Source organism: Megalobrama amblycephala, linkage group LG6 (assembly GCF_018812025.1).
Source record: "Megalobrama amblycephala isolate DHTTF-2021 linkage group LG6, ASM1881202v1, whole genome shotgun sequence".
Lineage (NCBI taxonomy): Eukaryota > Metazoa > Chordata > Actinopteri > Cypriniformes > Xenocyprididae > Megalobrama > Megalobrama amblycephala.
Genome location: NC_063049.1, coordinates 23,046,071 through 23,068,964, shown reverse-complemented (window position 1 = coordinate 23,068,964; position 22,894 = coordinate 23,046,071). Strand labels below are relative to the sequence as shown.

The 22,894-nt window shown below is 35.8% G+C and overlaps 2 protein-coding genes and 1 long non-coding RNA gene across 7 annotated transcripts; 2 read left to right on the top strand and 1 right to left on the bottom strand.

Annotated features, from left to right (window-relative positions):
• The first annotated feature begins 164 nt into the window (after positions 1 to 164).
• Positions 165 to 5,832, top strand: p2ry8 (P2Y receptor family member 8). Of its 2 annotated transcripts, XM_048193452.1 has the most exons (3): positions 165 to 518; positions 3,505 to 3,554; positions 3,984 to 5,832. In XM_048193452.1, the coding sequence occupies exon 3, from the start codon at positions 3,998 to 4,000 to the stop codon at positions 5,030 to 5,032; it is 1,035 nt and encodes a 344-aa protein (XP_048049409.1). In that variant the 5' UTR covers positions 165 to 518; positions 3,505 to 3,554; positions 3,984 to 3,997; the 3' UTR covers positions 5,033 to 5,832. The 2 variants fall into 2 exon arrangements, with proteins under 2 accessions (XP_048049409.1, XP_048049408.1); XM_048193451.1 differs by lacking the exon at positions 3,505 to 3,554 and having other exon boundaries at positions 167 to 518.
• Positions 1,312 to 10,787, bottom strand: LOC125270162. 2 transcript variants are annotated; one of them, XR_007185282.1, is made up of 4 exons: positions 10,671 to 10,787; positions 4,525 to 4,663; positions 2,255 to 2,322; positions 1,312 to 1,504 (listed from the first exon to the last, which is right to left on the bottom strand). It is a non-coding gene; the product is annotated as an uncharacterized LOC125270162 (long non-coding RNA). The 2 variants fall into 2 exon arrangements; XR_007185280.1 differs by lacking the exon at positions 10,671 to 10,787 and adding an exon at positions 10,444 to 10,581.
• On the top strand, positions 10,646 to 22,670 carry asmtl (acetylserotonin O-methyltransferase-like). Of its 3 annotated transcripts, none has more exons than XM_048193442.1 (14): positions 10,646 to 10,781; positions 11,249 to 11,398; positions 11,540 to 11,671; positions 11,839 to 11,886; positions 11,974 to 12,038; positions 12,139 to 12,203; positions 12,299 to 12,407; positions 12,677 to 13,046; positions 17,070 to 17,244; positions 17,489 to 17,673; positions 17,758 to 17,890; positions 19,080 to 19,220; positions 19,381 to 19,503; positions 22,196 to 22,670. In XM_048193442.1, the coding sequence occupies exons 2-14, from the start codon at positions 11,306 to 11,308 to the stop codon at positions 22,465 to 22,467; spliced, it is 1,911 nt and encodes a 636-aa protein (XP_048049399.1). In that variant the 5' UTR covers positions 10,646 to 10,781; positions 11,249 to 11,305; the 3' UTR covers positions 22,468 to 22,670. The 3 variants fall into 3 exon arrangements, 2 of the variants coding, with proteins under 2 accessions (XP_048049399.1, XP_048049398.1); XR_007185263.1 differs by lacking the exon at positions 22,196 to 22,670 and adding an exon at positions 18,465 to 18,558 and having other exon boundaries at positions 10,648 to 10,781; positions 11,268 to 11,398; XM_048193441.1 differs by having other exon boundaries at positions 10,648 to 10,781; positions 11,268 to 11,398.
• Positions 22,671 to 22,894: the final 224 nt, after the last annotated feature.

Here is a 22,894-nt window from a genome sequence, read left to right as displayed (position 1 = left end):
CTAAACTTCTACTAGCTTGGCGTGAGGAAAGGTGTGTGCCTTTATTTTACTGGTTTATGTGGCCTATTGCCTTTCACCACATCCTCCCACATCAATTTCAGCTTCAGAGTCATTTAAAAATCCAATAAAAAACATTCAAACACACACATCATTAATGAGAAAGAGAAACTGTAAAACCAGCATGACATTAGAAGAACTTCCTCTGTGGATACTGTGAATTTAGTTTTGTTTGCAAAACAAAATGTCACTGAACTGCTAAATTAATAGATGTTATAACTTTAATAATGAAACTGTATGTAATATTCTTAGAAATGTTACAAATGATCAATTTATGATATTTGGAAACATAATATGTTGTTAAATTTCGCATTTGTGTAACTCTAAGCTAACTATATTTCGATCGAAATGAGTAGTCAGGCGGTGTACTTCCTCTCATCAAGAAGTTTCCTGAGTCTAACAGTCATGCCCGGAGATTAACTGCCATCAACACACGAGGCAAGTCGCACATGCTTCTTGAGGTATGTACACAAGTCTTATACTACTTTAAAAAAAAATAAAAATTCAATTCCTAACTATGTGCCAGTATACTTCACACTTTGAGTTGATTTGATAATCCCAGGGACTTTTCATGGCTTTCCTTAAAAGATCATTATACATTGATTTGAGCAAAATCTTACTGCTGTTAGAACAGATGAATTGTTACCTGCACGTTTTGCTGCTCTTGTTGAGGTAGAACTGTGGGATCTTTTGCTAGACGGATGATCACATACAATCTCAGTCTGCAATTCCTCCAGATTTGACATGTATTTTGAAAGCTGAATGAATCTATTTTGAATTTTCAGCTGCAAATGAATCTATTGATACAAATAACAACAAATGTAAAATGTACATATAAATATAGTAACACTGATAGCATTTATCCATGTATAAACTCACTGATCACACACTATCAACGTCATTTCACACAGTGAACCTTTTAGTCTGACTACTAGAGCAGATGAGTCATGGTGGTGTAACACTTGATGGGTGATGAGAAAGTATTATGAAAACACAAACACATTTTACTCTGAGCCAGTAATGTGGATTTAACAGTGTAAAATATGGAATTATAATAATTATAATAATTTGGTAGTTTTCTTCTCCACATTAAAACATTTTTGTATATCACTTTTTATATTTTTGCTGTTTTATGACTTTGTGTTTGAAACCTGTTTTACTGTTTAAGTTTCACTGACAAGCTTATAATGGCAGGTTCCATTGAGACAACGTACCCCATAATTGGGGCAATATGTGTTTAATGAACTTTGGCAATAACATTTTATCTGGGCACTAACTGTGGAAATATTAATGCTTGCACAATGTTTGTGGCTATACAGAAATTTGCTTTCAAAACTACACCTTCCATGAGAACTTCTGTTAACTGGAGGGAAAACATCTGACAAGTAGCCGTGGTCTCACCAACTGTGAAGGCTCTTCATATAGGTTGTTATTTTCCATGGTTTCGCTGCAAAAAAACAAAAACGTGTCATGCTAAGTGTGATAATAGGTTATTAGCGTCAGGTTATTATTATATATTTTGCCATATTACCCATAAATGTTACTGCGTTTTTGCAATTGCATTAATTAGGCATAGATGCAAAATTCAAAATGACATGCAGTACATTCAGATATAGTATACATCAGTTTACTTATTCCATGTGAATCAAATTTTAGCAGTTCACGTATTCTCCCTTGCACAAACTTATTTCTTAAAACGTCCTTACTGCTTAATGACAGAAACACCCATAAAATACTTTGTGAATGATGGCATCATAGTATAGTGTAGCTGATATTTAGCAGGAAACTTAAAAAGCCACTGAAAAAAATTCTAAACAAATTGGAAAAAAGTCTCTAACTCTTAAGAAAAGCAGTTCTAAAATTTGGGTTCTTTGGCTTGTAACAACAGCAGAATCCTTTTTATAAGGTTTCATAAAGAACCATGCTGTGCTATATAAGACCTTAATGGTGTTATAAATAACCTTTTTTTTTAAATTAATATTAGTATATTAGTATCTTTACAGTTACAGTGTGTCTTTTCTATTTGTTTATGAAAAAACAATTATGTTTATGAAGGCCAAAATTAGCAAAACGGACAGGATGTGAGCCCAAAGTCATGGGATAGCTTTAATGTCTTTTGTAACTGGGTATGTTTATGCATAAAGTAATAATAATAATAAAAAAAAAGGATCATAATTTTAATATCTCCATTACTTACTTTGTTGAGAAGAGAAGATGCGTATCCTTAACTGAACTGAGCTGCTCACACTTACATGTTCTGTTAAACTAAAAACAAAAAAAGACAGAAAAAGACAACTTGTAAGTTAAAACTTAAAGACATTTTAAGAAAGAAATAATAAAGGCCTACCTGATGAGAGTGTGTTTACAGTCTGTGTAATTGGATTTGGATGGGTGCTGAGCTTCAGAAAATCAGTAATGAGGCGGCTTTGACAGTTACGGATTTGAAAAACAAAAAGACGGGAAAAAAAAAAACCCCTAAACTCTAACACAAAGAACTATTTCAGCATATAAATGGTTCTTCAAGACAACACGGTTCTAAATAGAACTGTTACTATGTGTAAAGAGTGTAGGTAATAAACATAAAATTCTATACATAAATGAATAAAATTCTGTCATCATTTACTCAAACCTGTATGACTTTCTTTCTTCTGTGAAACACAAAAGATGATGTTTTGAAAATTGTCTCAGTGCTTTATTTGTCCATAAATTGAATGTTAATAGGGTCCAATGTTGTTTGGACCCCACAGTCTTTATAATCTTTGTGTTATACAGAAGAAAGAAAGACATGCATGTTTTAAACATGAGTGACAAGAGTGAATAAATGATGACTGTATTCGTTTTTTTGGATTAAGCATCCCTTTAAGTCTGCTTATTTAGGTCGCACAAAATAAAAAATAAAAAATATAAAGCAGAAAATAAATGACTCAGAGCATAGGGTTGATTTTCTAAACGAACCTGGGGACACATTTTAGCCACTAACTTTAAGTATACACTTTAAGTATGCAGAAAGTGTATGGGTGGTGTACCCATTAGTTGGCATCATGACCTCAAAAAAGGGTTCTTAAATCTGTATCTTTTCAAGAAACAAGGACACCGTTCCAGAAACACTGATTTTACGTCAGGCATTTGAAACTACAGCCCACCTCTACAATTTCAATCTGTGCAAGATAGCCACACTAAATCAGTAATGACTACACCAAATCTGATGCTGGCGCATGCTGCGGCGTTAAAATAAAATTTTCACTTCCTTTGAAAGATCACGAAAAAAGTCCCTTGCTCGAGACTGTCCGTGTGAATCATTTCAGTTAACATTTGTGAAACAGTTCTAAGACTTACAATAGGCAGTGATTTTTTGGTTATACATGCCAACTGCATTGTACGTAGCCTACCTGCTGAAGCAGCATGTCTGGAAAGTCTATAACATGGCCTCACACTTCCTGTTCACAGAACTGCACTCAAACATATGCAAGGCTGTTAAGAAGCATCACTTTTCAGAGGTATATCTCGTTTGTTCTGTGTGTGTGACTGCAGGTATGACAACTGAGGAGTGTTTTAGCAACACATTACAGTGTCTTAGGCAAGGTATACTAAAATAAAATATTTATTTTAATTATATTTATAAATTTAAAAATAAATTAAGCAACAATTTATATGTAAATTATAATAAATATATTAGATTTCTTCAGTTATTTTTATCACTATTATTTATTTTATATTCTAATGCATACATAATTTACAGTTATGTAAAAACTGTATGTACATTATGCATTATAATGTATAAAAAGAATCTGAAATCAAGCACTCATAGTACAACTACAAGAAATAAAACCTGCCAACACTGCAGTTGTTTATCATGCTATTTGTGGTTAAAGCGATAAAGTTTATGGTAAGTGTAATCTCTTTGTCTCTTCAACCTTTTCCAACAGGTGAAGAAACAATCATGAATGACTCACTAAAGGACGCCATCAAAATGGACAATGCCACCTTGGACGTGTTTGACAACAAATCGGCCAGTCATATTGTGTCCGCCATCTATGTCATTGTGACTCTAGCCAACCTCAGCGGTAACAGCGTCTCTCTGTTTCTGCTGCTGTTTCGCACCTCTCCGAAAACCCCCTCCATCATCTTCATGATCAACCTCACCCTCACTGACCTGATGCTGGGCACTGTGCTCCCCTTTCAGATTGTGTACCAAATGCAAGGCCACAACTGGACTATGGGTACGGGCATGTGCAATGTCCTGACTGTGGTATTCTTCGCCAACATGTACTGCTCCATTTTATCCATGACTGCTATTAGTGCCGACCGCTACCTGGGGATTGTGAAACCGATGCTCTTCAGAGAGATGAGGGAGAGGAAAAGATTTGCAATTCTTGCCTGTATATTCATGTGGCTGCTGGTCCTTGCCATTCTGAGTCCGCTGGAAAAAACAAACCTGACATATTATGTAAGAGAGCGCAATATTACCACATGTTTCGATGTACTGAAGAAGGACATGCTCCCTGGTGTTGCTCACTGGGCGGGATTCCTGTTCGGCATGTTCATCATCCTCTTCCTCTGTCCGTTCATCGTAACGTTGTACTGCTACATTAACATCATCCGTGTCCTGGTCAGAAAGTCCAACAGTCATCAGAAAGGCCGTGCTGTGCGCCTGGCGTGCATTGTCCTGTTTGTGTTCATCTTTTGTTTTGCTCCCAATAACATATTACTATTGGCCCACACAATCGCAAGGCTGTACTATGACAAATCTCTCTATATCTACTATAAACTCTCACTGTCTCTTAGCTGCATTAATAGTTGCATCGATCCATTTATTTATTATTTTGCATCTAAAGAGTTTCGTCGGAAGCTAAGGCAAATTCTGCGGTTGCAGACGCTCAGCACTGGTGAGACTCAAATGATTGAGGGTCACAGAGAAAGCTTTTTCTCTGGACGTTCAACGTACAATCCAAATGAAGACTGTGACAATTTTTAACTTTTTTTTGTACTATTACTTTTGGTCTCTGCTACTTTTGTGTTGGAGGAGAGAAGAATATGTGGGAAATGTCATACGAATCAGAAAATGTCATGATTCAAACTCGCACTGTTGGTTTATGTGCCAGAGCACAAGTGCTAACCGTTAGGCCACGGCTCTGCCAAAACTTTTAGCTTTTAGAAGAATCTATTTAATTCAAATGAATAGGAAGGACCACTTCCCATATTTTGTTTTCTTTTTTCTTTTCTTTTTTTCTTTTTTTTGAGAGTTTCTATTTTGTTCTGTGTTCACTTCCTGACTGAGCAGCTGAGAAAAAGCATGCTGCTCACATTGGTTTCAGGTCGCGTGATATTGTTTTTTTTTTTTGGTTTTTGTTTTGTTTTTATTTGGTATCAGACATCCAACATCCTCTTACTGAAAAGTTCACATATTCTTCATACATTGATGTGTGGTTAGACTTATGTATCAACTTTAGTACTTTCAAATCTGATTGAAAAATGTAGAAAGACTTATTGTGGCAGCTATTTTTGATCTATGAGTTTTTTTAGACTGTAAATGTGGTTGTTTTTTGTTGTTGTTGTTGTTTCTTTTTTATGATTGAGCCAAGGTGGTTCAATATTTATTTCACTTATGCTGTTTATAATGTGCATGCATTCTTACATTCAGTTGCTTAGTTACCTGTTTCTAATTTGTATTGCTAACATAATTAAACTGTTTTTTTTCTATTGTATCGAAGAATACAATGTCATATGAGGGCATTTATTGTGTCAAGTTAAATTTAATAAATACACTTGAGTAAATAATTTAGCATTTATTGTCATTCTAAGATTAAAGATTACATACGGGCTATTCAGCAAGGTCAGTACAATCACCTAATATCTATATTCAGCTACTTGCTGATAATAGGCATTTCACAGCAAGGCAACAAGTTCAGAGCCACAAACATGTCACAGCAAGGTCAAGATTTTTTTTCAGTTCCTTCGAAACTGAGAACTATTGCATGTCGAGCGATGTGCTGTGAAAAGTACATGTATGGAACAAATGTAACTTTTAAAATGTAAAACTAATTAGTGCAAGACTTCGGTGGGAAACAAAACAGCTTCTGAGAAATCAGTACTGAAATGTCATTGATATAGTAGCCTCATTCGATGTGATTTATACAGCAACTGAATGCGACGGCAACAGCCCAAGGCAATGCACAAAAAAGGAAATAAAGCGAGTTGCAAATACCACTTCAAAGTGTGCTATGACAGGTGTTATGGTTCAAGAGAGAAAGAGAGAGCATAGTCTACAGGAGATGCATTTATCAATTCATACAGGGAGTGCAGAATTATTAGGCAAGTTGATTTTCTGATCATATTTTTTTTCCAAGCACATTTTACCAATTCCAATCCACATCAATCTTAATAACTACTATTAATATTGTTTTTAATCATTTATAAGTGATATATAGTTGTTCATGAAGGATGGAAATGAAAAATGCCTTATATTCAGGTGTGCAGAATTATTAGGCAGGTTTTCTTTTACAGGCAAAATGAGCCAAAAATAAAGATTTAACTCAAGACTGAAAAGTCAAAAATTATTACATGCTTATGAGAAGGACGCAATACTAATGCAATACTAGAAATTGCAAAGTTAAAGCATGACCAAGGGACAGCAAAATGCTCATTGGGTCAGCGGGGTCATACAAAAACAAGTGGAAAAGAAAAGACGTGTTAACTGCAAAATAATTAAGAATTAAGGTGAAGAATTAAGTGTGAAACCATCAGGAACCCTTTAGTCTCCAGCGCCACCATTTTCCAGAACTGCAGCCTACCTGGAGTCTCCAGAAGTGCAAGGTGTCAGGATCTCAGAGACTTGTGTTAGGTAAAGAAACCTAAAAAATGACCCGCTCTTAATAAGAATCACAAGCTGAAGTGTTATAAAATACATGAAGACTGAGTTTTTATAGGCCTTATAGACAGACTGCTTGAGAATGACTCCTGAAGGACCAGCACCACATCCTCTTGTACCACTGTTTGAAGAATTTATCTTCCAAAATCTGGCAGTAAGATGTGGGAGTTCACTTTTAGTCTATCTATTATCCTGAAATGTCTGTCTTGCAGAGATGGACTAAAAATGATCTTCCAAAACTTACTGCCAGATTCTGGAAGATAAATTCTTCAAACAGTGGTACAAGAGGATGTGGTGCTGGTCCTTCAGGAGTCATTCTCAAGCCGTCTGTCTATAAGGCCTATAAAAACTCAGTCTTCATGTATTTTATAACACTTCAGCTTGTGATTCTTATCAAGTGCGGGTCATTTTTTAGGATTCTTTACCTAACCCAAGTCTCTGAGATCCTGACACCTTGCACTTCTGGAGACTCCAGGTAGGCTGCAGTTGGTGAAAATGGTGGCGCTGGAGACTAAAGGGTTCCTGATGGTTTCACACTTAATTCTTCACCTTAATTCTTAATTATTTTGCAGTTAACATGTGTCTTTTCTTCTCCACTTGTTTTTGTATGACCCCGCTGACCCAATGAGCATTTTGCTGTCCCTTGGTCATGCTTTAACTTTGCAATTTCTAGTATTGCATTAGTATTGCGTCCTTCTCATGAATATTTAATAATTTTTGACTTTTCAGTCAGAGTTAAATCTCTTTTTTGGCTTATTTTTCCTGTAAAAGAAAACCTGCCTAATAATTCTGCACACCTGAATATAAGGCATTTTTCATTTCCAGCCTTCATGAACAATTATATATCACTTATAAATGATTAAAAACAATATTAATAGTAGTTATTAAGATTGATGTGGATTGGAATTGGTAAAATGTGCTTGGAAAAAAAATATGATCAGAAAATCAACTTGCCTAATAATTCTGCACTCCCTGTAGGCATAAATCAAACTAGAGTTACACATGGAGAAGTATAGGGCAGAGAGATATAATATTCCAGCAAGTCTGCTTAATCAATTATCAAAGAAGCATGTCAAAATGATTCAGGAAAATAAGATTTTCTTATCAAGGTGATAAAATGTTGTGTAGCAAAAATGAGTACACCCTCCTAAAAGTTACTAAATAAAACAAAATAAAAATTTTCTGGTGTAAATTTAAGGCAATGTTTGATCAACAGGTAAGAATGTAGAACCAAAACATTTTAAGAGAAGTAATTTCTTGACAATTAAAAGTGTTATACAGCCCACTGAATCGTTCTCAGACTTAATGCTGACAACAGTGGAAGCACTTGGGAGAGAACTGTCAGGAGACTTTTTAGCACAAAAGAGGACAGTGCTACAAGAGGATTGCCAAATCATTGTTTTAAGTGTGAAAATATAGCAAAAGTAACACAGAAATTCAAACACAATGGACTTGTGCCAAGGCCCCTGAAATAATCAGGCCTTCATTTTAAGCTTTCATTTAGTGATGAGGGATTTTTTTGCTAGACAAAGAGCAGGAGAAATACCAAGTGAGTGTCTCAGAGCCAGCAAAAGCTATGAAAAGAGTGACTGTTTATCTCACAGAGTAAGATGCAGCCTGCAGAAATGACATGCATGGTTGTTGTTCTCACTGGAACTACCTACTGTAACCAAAGCACAATAAAGTCATTAACCATTTCCAAAGCCCATATTTACAAAATATAGATTCTGGGAATCAATACTCTGGTCTCATGAGACCAAATCAATCATTTTGGATCTAAGAGCATCCAAAATGTTATGGTGTTGCTAGAGGAGGAGTACAGTGAGAAGTGTCTGGTTCCCACAGTAAAGTTCAGTAGTAGTAAAGCTCTTATATAAAGATGTATGAGTGCTGAAGGTGTGAGGGAGCTGTGCTTTATCAATGCTGTCATGAATTCCTACACCACTGTGTAATTTAATACACAAACTTGAAACAGAAGATGTTACCCTTTCCTCAATCCCTGCATTGTGGGGCATTTTTTCAACATCGAGGATATACATTCTCTCAAGGTCAAAAACCTTCTGTGGACATGTATTGCACTCAATCTTAACACTCTTGAGCGCCTGTGGGGGATTCTGTAGAGACGAGTTGAGCAACACTCCCCATTAAAGATCAGGGCATTTGAGGAGCTCATCATCCAGGAGTTAAACAGGACAGATGTGACAATATGTCATGAACTTGTACAGTCCGTGCCAAGAAGTGTCAGAGCAGTGTATTCAAAATTATGGAGGACATACTAAGTACTAGAATATTATACATTTGTTGAATTATATCTAGGGTGTACTCATTTCTGCAATCCTTAATTTAAACAAAATTGGCTAATTGACTTATTTTATGGCTATTAATGACATATATTTCTCGTTTTTATTATGTATATGTTTAATAGATTTTAGTTTTGCCATCTTTCCATGAATTGTATTAGTGATCATAAAGAAAATACATCTTTTGTATTTGTTCAGAGGGGGTGTACTCATTTATGCTGTGCACTGTATGTATATGTGTGTGTGTGTGTGTGTGTGTGTCGCCATTTTTCAAAAGGCTTATAAATCATACAGAATGAGTTTTTGTGAGAAAGTATAAGTGTGCACAGTTTCCTGTGATGGTTAGGTTTAGGGGTAGGGGTAGTGTAGGGGGATAGAAAATATGGTTTGTACAGTATAAAAACCATTACGCCTATGGAATGTCCCCACAATTCACAAAAACGAACATGTGTGTGTGTGTGTGTGTGTGTGTGTCTGCATCTATATCATAGAGCCATAGAAATATGACTTAGAAATATGAAAAAGATTGGTACAATGATAGGGGTAAGCTGTCATATCAACGATTATGTCAGGGGAAGTCAATGGGGAATATTTGTGTCATTTGAATAATAAATAAAATACATAAATGTGTTATTTTTACAATAATGCATTTTCCCATCTAAATATCTCTTAATCTGTTGCACATGATTAAGTTTTTCTTTTAAAGATTTCCATAAAGCAGCAATGAGAAGTTTTATTATTCAGTATTTCAATGCAGTTGAAATCATTTTCTTAGATTAATGCATTCAATTCTTATAATTTGTCTTGCGTTTGGAGGCTTATCTATAGGTGAGCAACTGTCTCACATTACCTCACTGCTATCATTTTGAGAAAAATGCTTTATTTTATAATTCATGAGTAATCTTAAGACAAGTAGCCTAATTTACATGGTTTTATACATTCATCAACATACTTAAACTTTTAGATCTAGACAAATGTGTATGCAAATGTGACTTTGAAATAATTTATTTTACATACCATGTACAATATTTAGCCCACTATTTTATTTTTTAGATTAAACGGCAATACCCACTAACCCATTGTACTCCACTCTCCCTAACATATTATAAAACGGACAGAAACTCTACAATATAAAGCCTCCTCTTACCATGCTAAAAAGCTTCATGAAACTAGTGTAAATCCGAGTGTAAATTCGAATTGAATGAGACGCGTACACACCTGTGACTGCATGTCAGAACGAGCCAAGTTGCTTTGTTTGATGAACTTGATCACTTTTCATAATAACTGAACATTACAACACTTATTACTAATACATGTAACTTTTGGTGTAACATTTTATATAACAGTGGCATATTTTGGCATGATAATGCTGCAACTGGTTTAAAAGCAAGTTCTAAACTCTCTTTAGATGGTAACCAGAGTCGAGTCCAGAGTTACGTTCTTACGTCAGCTTACTGCGCATGTGCGAGGTAGACTCCGCCTCTTCAGGATCTTGGTCAGTGAGTGTGCTGCTGTTTCGGGAAGCGCAAAGCGTTGAGTGCAACAGTCCTTTCCAGGTAAAAGCCTTACAAAAATAATACAGATAAATTAATATTTGCTTCTTTTTTTAGGTAATGTTATGTGTAACTGTCTAGTCCTGACTGTATTACTGTCAAAAGTGAAACATAAATGAATAGCGCTCATTAGTCTTGCATGAATTCACTGCTGTATATCTTCTTCTAGACTAACTAAATCCTCTTTTAATGCAGCCACAACTATGCATGCGTCCTTTTTCTTAGAAACGAATAGGCTGTTCTTTTCTGTTGAATTTCAGAAAAACAACAATGATAAGGAAATGATGATCTGGCCAAACTGTGGTCAAGCTCACCTTTAACCAATATTAAGGTTGCTGTCCCATAGAACATAGACTTTAGCTGGTTCAATAGCACATACAATTGTGAAGTTACTTTATAAGCCTTGTTGGTCAACTCCATGTCCAGTTACTGCACTTGCTGGAAGTTTGATGATTTTGACATGCTTCTAGTGTTTCTCTTTATCACCAGGATAGACCTCTGGAAGTGACAGAAAGAAGTGGGATAACATGCTGTTAAATCCAGTAATATCCAAGTTGAGTGGAAAGCTTGTTGTCCTGGCAAGTGCATCTCCACGACGACTGGAGATTTTATCAAATGCTGTAAGTTGTTTTTTTTTTTTTTTTTTTTTTGCATGTATGTGTGTGTGTATGTCGGGGGGACCTAATCTTTTAGGTCTTTTTCAGAGGCAATGAACTTAAAATGATCAGTCCTTTATCTTTTCTTCTGCATCGATGAGGCAGGGTTTACGATTCGAGGTTGTTCCCTCCTGGTTTAAAGAAACATTGGACAAATCCTTGTTTAAAAGCCCACATGAATATGCAGTGGAGACCGCTAAACAGAAGGCTTTGGAAGTGGCTCAACGAATGCCATTTGTAAGTTATATGAGAAAAAGCAGCTGTTCTCTCTTACTTTGTTTCTGTCAATTTACAATGTCCCCTTTATTCTGCATGGTTTTATGTGTGCTGTTCTCTCTAACTTTGTTACTGTCAATTTACAATGTCCCCTTTATTCTGTATGGCTTCATATGTGCTGGGTTCAGAAACACTTGAAAACTCCAGATATTGTAATCGGAGCAGACACTGTTGTGGTAAGTAGCTGTATGCTGTGATAAATTCTACATGGGATATTCTGTCGTAAAAAGTGCCTTCCTAAATTGGTCTCTTTTCATTCTCAGACAGTTGATGGCTTGATCTTGGAGAAACCTACAGATAAACAAGATGCTTACCGTATGCTTTCCAGGTGCATTTTCTTTTCTTTTTTTGTCACGGGTGAGAATTTGTGGCATTTATTGCACATTTTATTTCAGGAGCTAAAATATATCGAAATGAATGCATTTCAGGTTGAGTGGTAAGGAACATAGCGTCTTCACGGGTGTCGCTATTGTGATCTGCCATGACACGAGTGGTATGTGAATGTTTAATGTTTTATTTTTAGAATTAAAGTCTTGTATTTGTGAGATGGCGAGATCATTTTAAAGAGGGTTTTCTTCTTCTTTGCAGGTACAGATACAGACTACAAAGTGGTTGATTTTTATGAAGAGACAAAGGTTAAGTTTGCAGAGTTATCCGAGGAGATGCTCTGGGAATACATCAATAGTGGAGAGCCCATGTGAGTTTATAGATTTTGACATGCTTAATGCATTGAAGCTTGGTGATCACATTTTCTGAGCATGTTCAGTGAATTTTAACTTGTTGAACCTGTGGAATTTGGACCTTGGTGGAGTCATTTTTGTGTTTGCTTTGACGTGCTAAAAATGTGTATTTTTAAGTACATTAGTCCATTTTTGTCAATTTTGAGTAAACAAGTCCATTTGCATTTCACCTGCCATGCAGAATTTGGTGAATGACGAGAGTGACCGATTTATCTGTGCTTGACAGGGACAAGGCTGGTGGTTACGGGATCCAGGCATTGGGTGGCATGTTAGTGGAGTATGTGCGAGGAGATTTTCTTAACGTGGTAGGCTTCCCTCTTAACCATTTCTGCAAGCAGCTGGGGTTGATTTTCAACAGCCCACCTGAAAGTCCTGCACTCAAAATCAAACGGGATTCAGATGAGGCTTGGACTCTGGTTAACAGCCTGTCTGAAGGCGGCGCAAATGTGGAGGTTAAGCTATTGGAAAACGGTAAAGATGGCAGTAGGACATCTATGCAAGAACAGAATGTGATGGGGCCGGAGTCTGCCACGTGCAGCAGACAGGACGTCCCCCACAGTATTATCAGCTTACTGGATGGGTTCAAAGCTTCAAAGGTAATAGTCATTAGGTTATTTCAATTTAAAGTAATGGTTTTCAAAAAAGAAAAAAATTCTGGCATTATTTACACACCCTCATGTCATTTTTCTGCTGAAAACAAAAGGAGAATTTTTGAAAAATGTTCACAGATGTTTTTTCAATGCAACAATTGTGTATGGAAGCTTGTTTCCATCATCAAATAAAAAATAAATAATATTTTTCATAAATAAAAAATATCTCACAATTCAGACTTTTTTCTCAGAATTGCGAGTTATACAGTCAGAATTGTGAGATATAAACTCACAATTGCGTCTTATAATATCTAAAAAAGACTGACATTCTTTAACTTTATAACTTGCAAATGCATGTTATAAAGTCAGAATTGCGAGATGTAAACTCACAATTCTGAGGAAAAAAAAGTCAGTTGTAATTATAAGTTATAAAGTCAGAATTGCCTGATAACTAGGAATTGAGAAAAAAGTCAGAATTGTGACTTTATATCTCTTAAAGGTGGGATACGTAGATTTTGAAAAACGCCGTTTGACTCTGTTGATATTTGAAATCAACCCATACAAACTCACCCCTCTTCTTCATTGCTCCACCTCCAAAACTCACCCTCCAATCCTAACCACGCTGCTCCGAGTCGGTCTCGAACCCCAGCCCGTTCGCTGCTGATGCTAAACACAGCATTCTCTAGTGGTCGTCAGTGTGCAGTGTTTTACCTGCACAACTCTCACTATCTGGCCACTGTTACACATGCAATACGAGATGTCTGTTTATCACAGCTGATGTGCAACAAAATGCTTCACGAAAAATAAAGCGTAGTAGATGAATGAACGACAAAGAAGCACAAAAAATGAACGCACAGTACACAAGAGTAAATACAAAGTGTTCGTTGTTAGTCGCCAACTGCACAGCAGCTCCAGACAATCAAAAACCAGTGTGGTCACATGAGCGGGATCAAAGCAGCCTCCGCATCTGTTTCAGGCCTTCCCACTTAGCTCTCTCCAGCACTGGAAAGCTTTTCTACTATAAACGCGGGTCCTAAAGTACTTGCCCAGTCATAAACCTTCATTCCAATGATATTCTTTTGATCTGCTTTGTATTGTGTCTCATCATCTCTTCCTTCAGTTTTTCTTCAAATCTCCCACTTGCTCGTTCTGTCTTCTCGACTGTTATACGCCCCCTAATGCTGATTGGTTATACGTTTGTTGTTGGTGTCGGCTCGACTTACTTCCAAACAGTGTTTTTGAAAATGTACTTACTTCACCTTTAATTCTGACTTTATATCACGCAATTGTGAGTTTATATCTTGCAATTCTGAAAATGTCAGAATTGTGTGATGAAAACTATTGCAAGATAAAAAGTCGCAATTACCTTTTTTAATTTTTTTAAGTCACAAGCTTTCATACTATCTGCTTTAGTGTCAAGGAAAATCAAACTATTAACATGTTTCTTATGATGTATGCTCTATATTCCAAATCTTCTGATGTGAAATTTTGGTAAAAAGATTCTCCTTTTTAAAATTAACAGTATACACTGCGTTCCAAATTATTATGCAAGTGACATATCAGTAAGATTTCAGTAGAATAAACATTTAGATTTTAGTTTTTCTAAGAAAATGTTTGTTTGTTTATTTATCCATGTCTTTTTAGATAACTGGTATCAATCTCAGACAAAATAATTTGCCAGATCTATGGAAACCCTACTTAGAGGTTGTTCCACATTATTAAGCAAGTCACAGTTTTCATGCAATATGGGGAGGAAGAAAGATCTTTCTGAAGATGAAAGGCATGAAATGGTCCAATGTTGTGCAAAAGGCATGAAAACAACTAATATTTTGTGAAAACTGAATGGAGATTATCAAATTATCATAAGATTTGTGAGTGATTTAGAGCACAGCAGAACTCAGTCAGATAAAGGCTTATTAATGAAAGTTTCTATCAAAAAAAGTAATTGTATTAAAAGGGCAGCTATAAAAAAGCCAGTGTTGAGCAGCAAACAGGTATTTGAAGTTTCTGGTGTCTCTGGAGTCTCAAGAAGCTCTCCATGCAGGCTGGCAGTTGTGCGTAAAGATGCATTTTAGCCACTCCAAACCAAACCTCACAAAGAGAAACATTTACAGTGGGTGTAGAAATACATGAAGACTCATTTTTAAATAGTTTTATTCACTGACTAATGCTGTACTACAATAGATGGTCTAAATGGATGGATTTCTGGATGGTTGGGGAATGGCCACCACGTTCCAACAAGACTGCGACGTCAGCAAGGAGCTGGTGGGTGATGATTTGGGCTGGAATACTGGGAAGTGAGATGGAGGGTATTAAAATGATTTTTGCAAGATATGTGGAGTCCATAACTGGCCATTTTCAGCTATGATATAAAAAGGAGGATAGTGCCTTCTGAAATACAATGCACTATGCTATCCCATGCTGCAAAAAAATACCACAGCAATAAAACTGTTTGAAAATATATTTCTACACCCACTGTAAATGTTTCTCTTTGTGAGGTTTAATTTGGAGTGGTTGAAATGCATCTTTACGCACAACTGCCAGCCAGCATGGTGAGGTTCTCAAGACTCCAGAGACACCAGCAGCTTCAAATACCAGTTTGCTGCTCAACACTGGCTTTTTTTTTATAGCTGCCCTTTTAATACAATTAATTTTTTTGACAGGAACTTTCATTAATAAGCCTGACCGAGTTCTGCTGTGCTCTAAATCACTCACAAATCTCAATATAATTTGATAATCTCCATTCTGTTTCACAAAATATTAGTTGTTTTCATGCCTTTTGCACAACATTGGACCATTTCATGCTTTTCATCTTCAGAAAGATCTTTCTTCCTCCCCATGTTGCATGAGAACTGTGACTTGCTTAATAATGTGGAACAACCTCTAAGTAGGGTTTCCATAGATCTGGCAAATTATTTTGTCTGAGATTGATACCAGTTATCTAAAAAGACATGGATAAATAAACAAACATACATTTTCTTAGAAAAACTAAAATCTGAATGTTTATTTTACTGAAATCTTACTGATATGTCACTTGAATAATAATTTAGAACGCGGTGTATAGATGTATTAGAAGTGTTAGATTGACCTCAATTTTTGGTGACGCAATATATATTATGTTTACATGATAATGAATGTCACCAACATTTTGGCGACCATGCTGTCATCTGCAATTCCTACACAGAGCATTCATCGCCAGGTGAAAAAATGCGTTAGTATTTTCGTGACAACTACAGACAAGTTTAGAAGAGCAAGTCCAAATGCTCTCGATTTCAAAGCCACAATCCACTGTTCCGGTGCAAATATAAATGTCACAGTGCAAAAGGGTGCACACTGCACACTAACAGCTAGTGTTAAGGCCGTTTCACAAGGGACACAGCAGTTGAGAGTCTAGAGTTTTTTGCATTCCACTGCACAGTTTTTCAATTGTATTTTCTATGTAAACAGAAATGTTTGACTGTTGTGCTCGCATCTTTTGCAGCAATGCTGCTTCATAATCCTGTGGCGCTTAAGTTAAAAGAAGTTTTCTAACTTTTAAAAAACACGTCTCTAGCAAAATAGTTTTAGCAGCAGATATGGCCTGTTGAGGCAATAGATATGGTTTGAGTTTTCAGCAATAGTTTATTGAGAAAAGAAGGTCAGGGAAAAATCTGTAAATGGAAAATCTCCATAGTGCCTTTTGTACATTTCCAGTTTATTTTGTTTTGTTGTTTTTTTACTTTGCACTTTTTTTTGAAAATATTCACCATTTATTCAAGTTTATATATATATATATATATATATATATTATTCAGTGATTATATTATTCAGTGGCATAAAATGTTCTTAAAATCACGAGAATCAGTAAATAATGACAAAATTTTTAATTTTTGGGTGGAGTATTCCTTTGAGATGTTAAATTTATTAATAGTCCATTCATTAATACATGTAGCATTAAAAATACAAATGGAAAGTATTGTCATATAGTTTGCATGATTTATCAATGAGGAAATGTTTAGTAATTGTTCTACAATACATTTTGTTTATCAGACTCTATTCACAGCATCCAAACTGAAGGTGTTTGATGTATTGAACAGCTCTGAAAATCTGACATTAGAAGAAGTAGCTGGCCAAATCAACGCCTCTGTTTTAGGCACCGAGAGGCTTCTGGAAGCTGCTGTCTCTTTAGGGCTCCTAGAAAGGGTCAAACAGCGAGATACAAGTGGTAAGATTTATGTACTGCCATTTTACTCTTATAGATGATGTTGCTGTCGTCGTAGAAATCACATGTGAGTTTTGAAATCCATCAAAAATCATTGTCCATTTATAACCTACAAGTACTTTCTCTGTTCATTGAATCAAGGCACTTGCATGCATGGATGCATTTCCTCCTACTGTATGATGCATGTTCTCTTCATTGTTATGTCCGGAGGAGGACTGTGAATGTAACATTGTTTATTGTGTTGCAGTGTACAGAAATACAGAACAGGCCAGTCGCTTCCTGGTATCGGACAGCCCAGTGTCTCTGCATGGCTACATTCTCCACTGCAATGATATGGTGTGGCCTCTTTTCAGTCATCTAGAGAACGCTGTCTTAGAGGGCACCAGCCAGCACGAGCGGGCTTTTGGGAAGAAGAATGAGGATGTGTTTCAGGTAGACACATGCTTTCTGCTTACATGCACTTTTAAAAGCCATTGGCATTCTAGTACTAAGTAGAACTGTTTTGTTATTTTCTAGGATGCCTACTACAGTAAAGATGAAGTTAAGATACGATTCATGGATGCAATGCACAGTATCGCAAGAGTGACTGGAAACGACATTGCAACAGCGTTTGATCTTTCTCCATATAAAACAGCCTGTGACATTGGAGGTATATGATCTTCTCTCAAAAATTAGAGACTATTAATTGGTTAACTTTTAGGTAATTAAATAAATGATATACTGATTAATCGAATACATTTTACAATTGAATGGGGAAAAACTAAATTAATTATGTTAAATAGACAGCCCTAATATGACGTCAATTCAAAGTGAAGTAAATTTCAAAATGTTTTAAGAAAATAACATAATAAAATAATAAAATATTCAGCATTCTCCACACATAAAAAACAGTGATGATTACAAAAACAGATAAAACATTGCGCTGCACACTTTCCATTGAGACGTGAGCGAATGACCACGAGAGCGCAAAGATAAGATGTGCAGAAACCACCGTCCCCCTGCTGTCTTGCATAATTTGAGATTTCACAAAAGCAGAAGAGCATGCATATTTTATTCTGAAAGAGCATGTTCTCAAAAGCTGCTTATCCGAAAAGGAGATGCATGTTTGTTATGCAAATTAAATGTGCTTCTGATTTCCAGTTTTCTTAAGGGCTTTTTATGCCAAGGACATCTGTATTTATTGTATTCTGTTTATTTTCTTCACCCGCGTTGACCTAAATCAGCCTCACCAGATCAGCATATTAAAATGATTTCTGAAGGATCATGTGACACTGAAGACTGGAGTAATAGACCTTATTCAGAGCAGCACTTTGACAGGTATGAAAACGAGGGATAGACTTCCCGTGTTTTCAGTGGCATGAAAACACAGTGCAAAAAACTGTACAAAGCTCCTAGATCACTTATAATTTTCCACAGCTATTGTTGTCTGGAGTTTTTTATCTACTGAATTTTCTTGGAAAGATATTTTTGCAGTGTTTCGTCAGCAGAACAATCCAAAAACACATTAAATAATAGTACAACATTAAAACGTCATTCCTGTTAAAAATCGAAGATGGCGCTGATGTGAATAAGGTCTATGGCTGCTAAAAATTCAACTTTGCTATCACAGGAATAAATTACATTTTAAAATATATTAAAATAGAAAAGTTATTTTAAATTGCAATAACATTTCATATTACTGTTTTTACTGTATTTTTGATCAAATCTGCAGCCTTGATGAACATAAGATACTTCTTTCTAAAACAATTTAGAAAATCTTACAGATTTTTACAGATTTATGAAATGTATATATATTTTATCATGGTATGATGCATGTTAAGAAAAGCGTTCTTGCACAGGTTGCACTGGTGCCATGGCATACGAGTTTACAAAAGCCCACCCCGGACTGTCAGTTATTGTATTTGACTTGCCACAAGTCATTGAGATGAGACGTCACTTTAAACCTAAAGAAGATGATGACAGAGTGTCATTTGTTGCGGGTCAGTGAATTCTTTTTATAATGAAAAATTTTAAAATGTAGTAATTTAATATGTAAGAAATTCTGTGCAATGTGCAAAAGACCTTATTAAATTCTTGCACTTTTTTTCTATCTTATTCTCTCTCCTCTCTCTCTCTCTTTTTTTTTTTTCTCCAAAATAGGAGATTTCTTTAAAGATGACCTGCCTAAAGCAGACCTGTATATTCTTGCGCGAATCCTCCATGACTGGTCGGATAAGAAACTGCATGTATTGTTGAGTAAACTGTCCAAAATGTGCACACCAGGTAAGTGCTTTAAAATGTGATAATGTGAATGCCTGATTCTGAAGTATCAAACTTTTTGATGCCAAAGATCTTCTAATATTTGGTGAGAAACTCTGGCTTCCACTATTTATCTGCACAGCTTAGCTCCTACCCTAATAAAACACACCTGAACTAGCTAATCAATGTCATCAGGATTACTAGAAAGCTACAGGCTGGTGAGTGGATCTTGAGGGTCAGAGTTTCCCATCCCAGCTCTAAAATAATGATCCTTTTGCAAATCGGCCTCTAGCACCCCCTTGTGGCCCCCAGTTTGTAAACCCTTGGCCTAATTTATTACTACAGCATAAATTCTATTGGAATAAACTTCACATTACCTTGAATTTATTTTGAATTGTGATGATCCCAAGGTGAAAACTTTTTTCAATCAACATCAAGTGTTTTAGGTTTCATTTAGATCTATTTGCTAAAAGTTAGTCTGTCTTAATTCATGACTTTTTATGTCACAGCAGCCAGTCTTCTCAATATCTTAAATTAAAGTGAATCTATTGTGCTTTCTTACATTTTTAACTTGTAATGTTGCTTATTGAGCATGAAAAAGATCTGCAAAGTTTGTTGAGTTTTCTCACATCACAATATTCCTCATTTAAACAATGGCGGATGAAGTACGCAAATCAAGTTCTTGCGTAAAAGTACCCAAAAAAATACTATTCCAGTAAAAGTATTAAGTACTCCTTCTTAATTTTACTTGAGCAAAAGTGCAAAAGTACTTGATTTTTTTTAAAAAAGTACTTAAGTATTACAAGTAAAAAGTATTGATTGATAATTGCTTATTTATTTTGCAATTTTATATACTCCATCATACGGGTCAAAACATGTGAGGGGTATAATGTATTAGACACACAGATAAAACTTAAATAAGTTACAGCTCAGTCTGACATAATTATGAATTATGAATTTTCAAGTAGCCAGCACTAGTCAATAAGGAAGATTATGCAGATACTTAAAGGTCCCGTTCTTCGTGATCCCATGTTTCAAACTTTAGTTAGTGTGTAATGTTGTTGTGAGAGTATGAATAAAATCTGTAAAATTTTAAAGCTCAAAGTTCAATGCCAAGCGAGATATTTTATTTAACAGAAGTCGCCTACATCGAACGGCCAGTTTGGACTACATCCCTCTACTTCCTTCTTTAATGATGTCACTAAAACAGTTTTTTGACTAACCTCCGCCCACAGGAATACACAAAAAAGGGGGCGTGGTCTTGTTGCGCTCCCACGGAGAAGAGCAAGAGTTGCATTTGTAGAGTGTGTTTGTCGCCATGTCGTCAAAATGCTGTTATTTCCTTCCCCCAGTCCAATCACCTTTGTTTGGCCTTCCCAGGGACGCTGTACTTAGAGATCAATGGTTACAATTTATGTTTAACTCGGTTCCCGAAAATTATAATCCTACATGTAAAACTATGTGCAGCACATGTTTACAATAACACTGAGCGCGTGCATCTCCACGTTATGGTAAGAGGCGTGACCTTTCCGGGCAAGGTGCGCTAAGCTGCTGTCGAATCATAACACAGGAATCGCTGGCACAATCAGAACTCGTTACGTATTTCTGAAGGAGGGACTTCATAGAACAAGGAAGTCATCAGCCCGTTTTTATGACAGTGGAAACAGCGGTATACAGATAAGTAAATTATGTGAAAAATACTGTGTTTTTTTACACGCGAAACATGAACACATGTCATATTGCACACTATAAACACAATCAAAGCTTAAAAAAACCACGAAAAACGGGACCTTTAACTGATCTGCAAGTAAGAAAAAGTTTTATTTTATTACCAAAACTTGTCATACGCTGATAACTACTACTGACAATTACTGATAATTCAAGTGTGCAAACAAGTGAAAATAAAGAGGAAAAACCAAATGAGTGTTGCAAATATAAACAAAATAAAAACAGGCACCACATAGGGCAACATACAGTATGTTAAAATTTTAAGAAGAACGCTATGCAAACATGCTAGTTTTACATGATTTGAAACTATTACATACATTTTTACAGCAGTAGGGAAGATGCATTGGCATTAATTTGCGTTATTTTAACATTGTTTAGTTTTTACCTAAAACTTACCCTGTTCAGATGGTAATACACAAATATGTCCACATACAGTGGGCTTAAACAGCTTGCCCTTTTACAGCAGATTTAGTTCACAAACAACTGACAGCCATGATGTAAATATGATTTCTGTTTACAGTGTAATGAATCATAAAATTTGGCATTAGTAGCTAACTTTTTCGAGATATCAGTCACACGCCCTCAAGCTCAGAGGATCAGAGGAGTTTCCCAAAATTAAAATTCTCTTATAAAGTACATATACTTGAAAAACTTGCTTAAGTACAGTAACAAGGTGAAATACTTTGTTACTGTCTACCACTGGATTTAAATAATTCACTCCCAAAGCATACACAAAAAAAATGGGCAAGGCTGAGTTGCGTTATTGAAACTCGTGATTAAAAGGTGTGACATTGCCAAAACAGCTTGAAGCAGTTGACTAATTTTGACTGATGGGAACATTAAAGCATGAAAACCCATTTTAGTAGACCCCAAAAACAAAATCAAGACTTTATTACATAATATGGGCTCTTTAAAATGCAGAGACAGCTGCAAGTAAGTCATTTGTTGTTTGAAGTGTTTGCTTTATGAATGTATTGATAACAAACAGGTTGTGGACTTCTGGTGTCTGAGATCTTCCTGGACGATGAGCGCAAAAGGCCAAGTCGAGCCCTTCTGCAGGCCCTGAGTATGACCGAAGGAAAGCAGAGGAGCACCACAGAATACAGTGACTTACTAGAGAAGCATGGCTTCACTCTCAAACACATCAAACACACAGACAACCTGCTGGATGCCATGCTATTTGTCAAAGAAGATCCAAATGACAAAAGGACATTACTAGGCTGTTCTTCAGCATCCATTGAGACCGCAGAACTGGAGTGATATAAAGACTACAGCATCTGAATCGGAAACACTACAGTTGACATATTCTAGTTCATGAACTGTAATTTTTTTTTTTAAGCTGTGTCTGAATGCTTCTGACCTGAAAGCTCAAAATAAGTATTTGTACATGATTATTATTAATTACAGATAAAGTTTTAAACCGGTAATGTTGTAAACTGAAATAAATATGGTTTGAATCTCTATTCTGTTCTTGTCTTTAGGCTGTTTTTTTATATGGGGTTTGTAGTCCTATCACAAGGCTATATCTCACAAGTCAAAAATACCAATTATACAATTGTTTTTTTTCTTCTCTACCTTATATGTCTATGTTATAGACATATAACATATCTCTATCTATGTTATAGTTCAAATCTCCTTTAAATTAGAATAATATAAGAGATGATAATCAGTTAGAATAATTAGTATT

Coding starts and splice junctions, on each gene's coding strand:
- p2ry8 (XM_048193452.1), top strand. CDS start 3,998: ATGAATGACTCACTAAAGGACGCCATCAAAATGGACAATGCCACCTTG.
- asmtl (XM_048193442.1), top strand. CDS start 11,306: ATGCTGTTAAATCCAGTAATATCCAAGTTGAGTGGAAAGCTTGTTGTC. Junction 13,047..17,069: donor ATGGGTTCAAAGCTTCAAAG/GTAATAGTCATT, acceptor TTTGTTTATCAG/ACTCTATTCACAGCATCCAA. Junction 19,504..22,195: donor GTCCAAAATGTGCACACCAG/GTAAGTGCTTTA, acceptor GATAACAAACAG/GTTGTGGACTTCTGGTGTCT.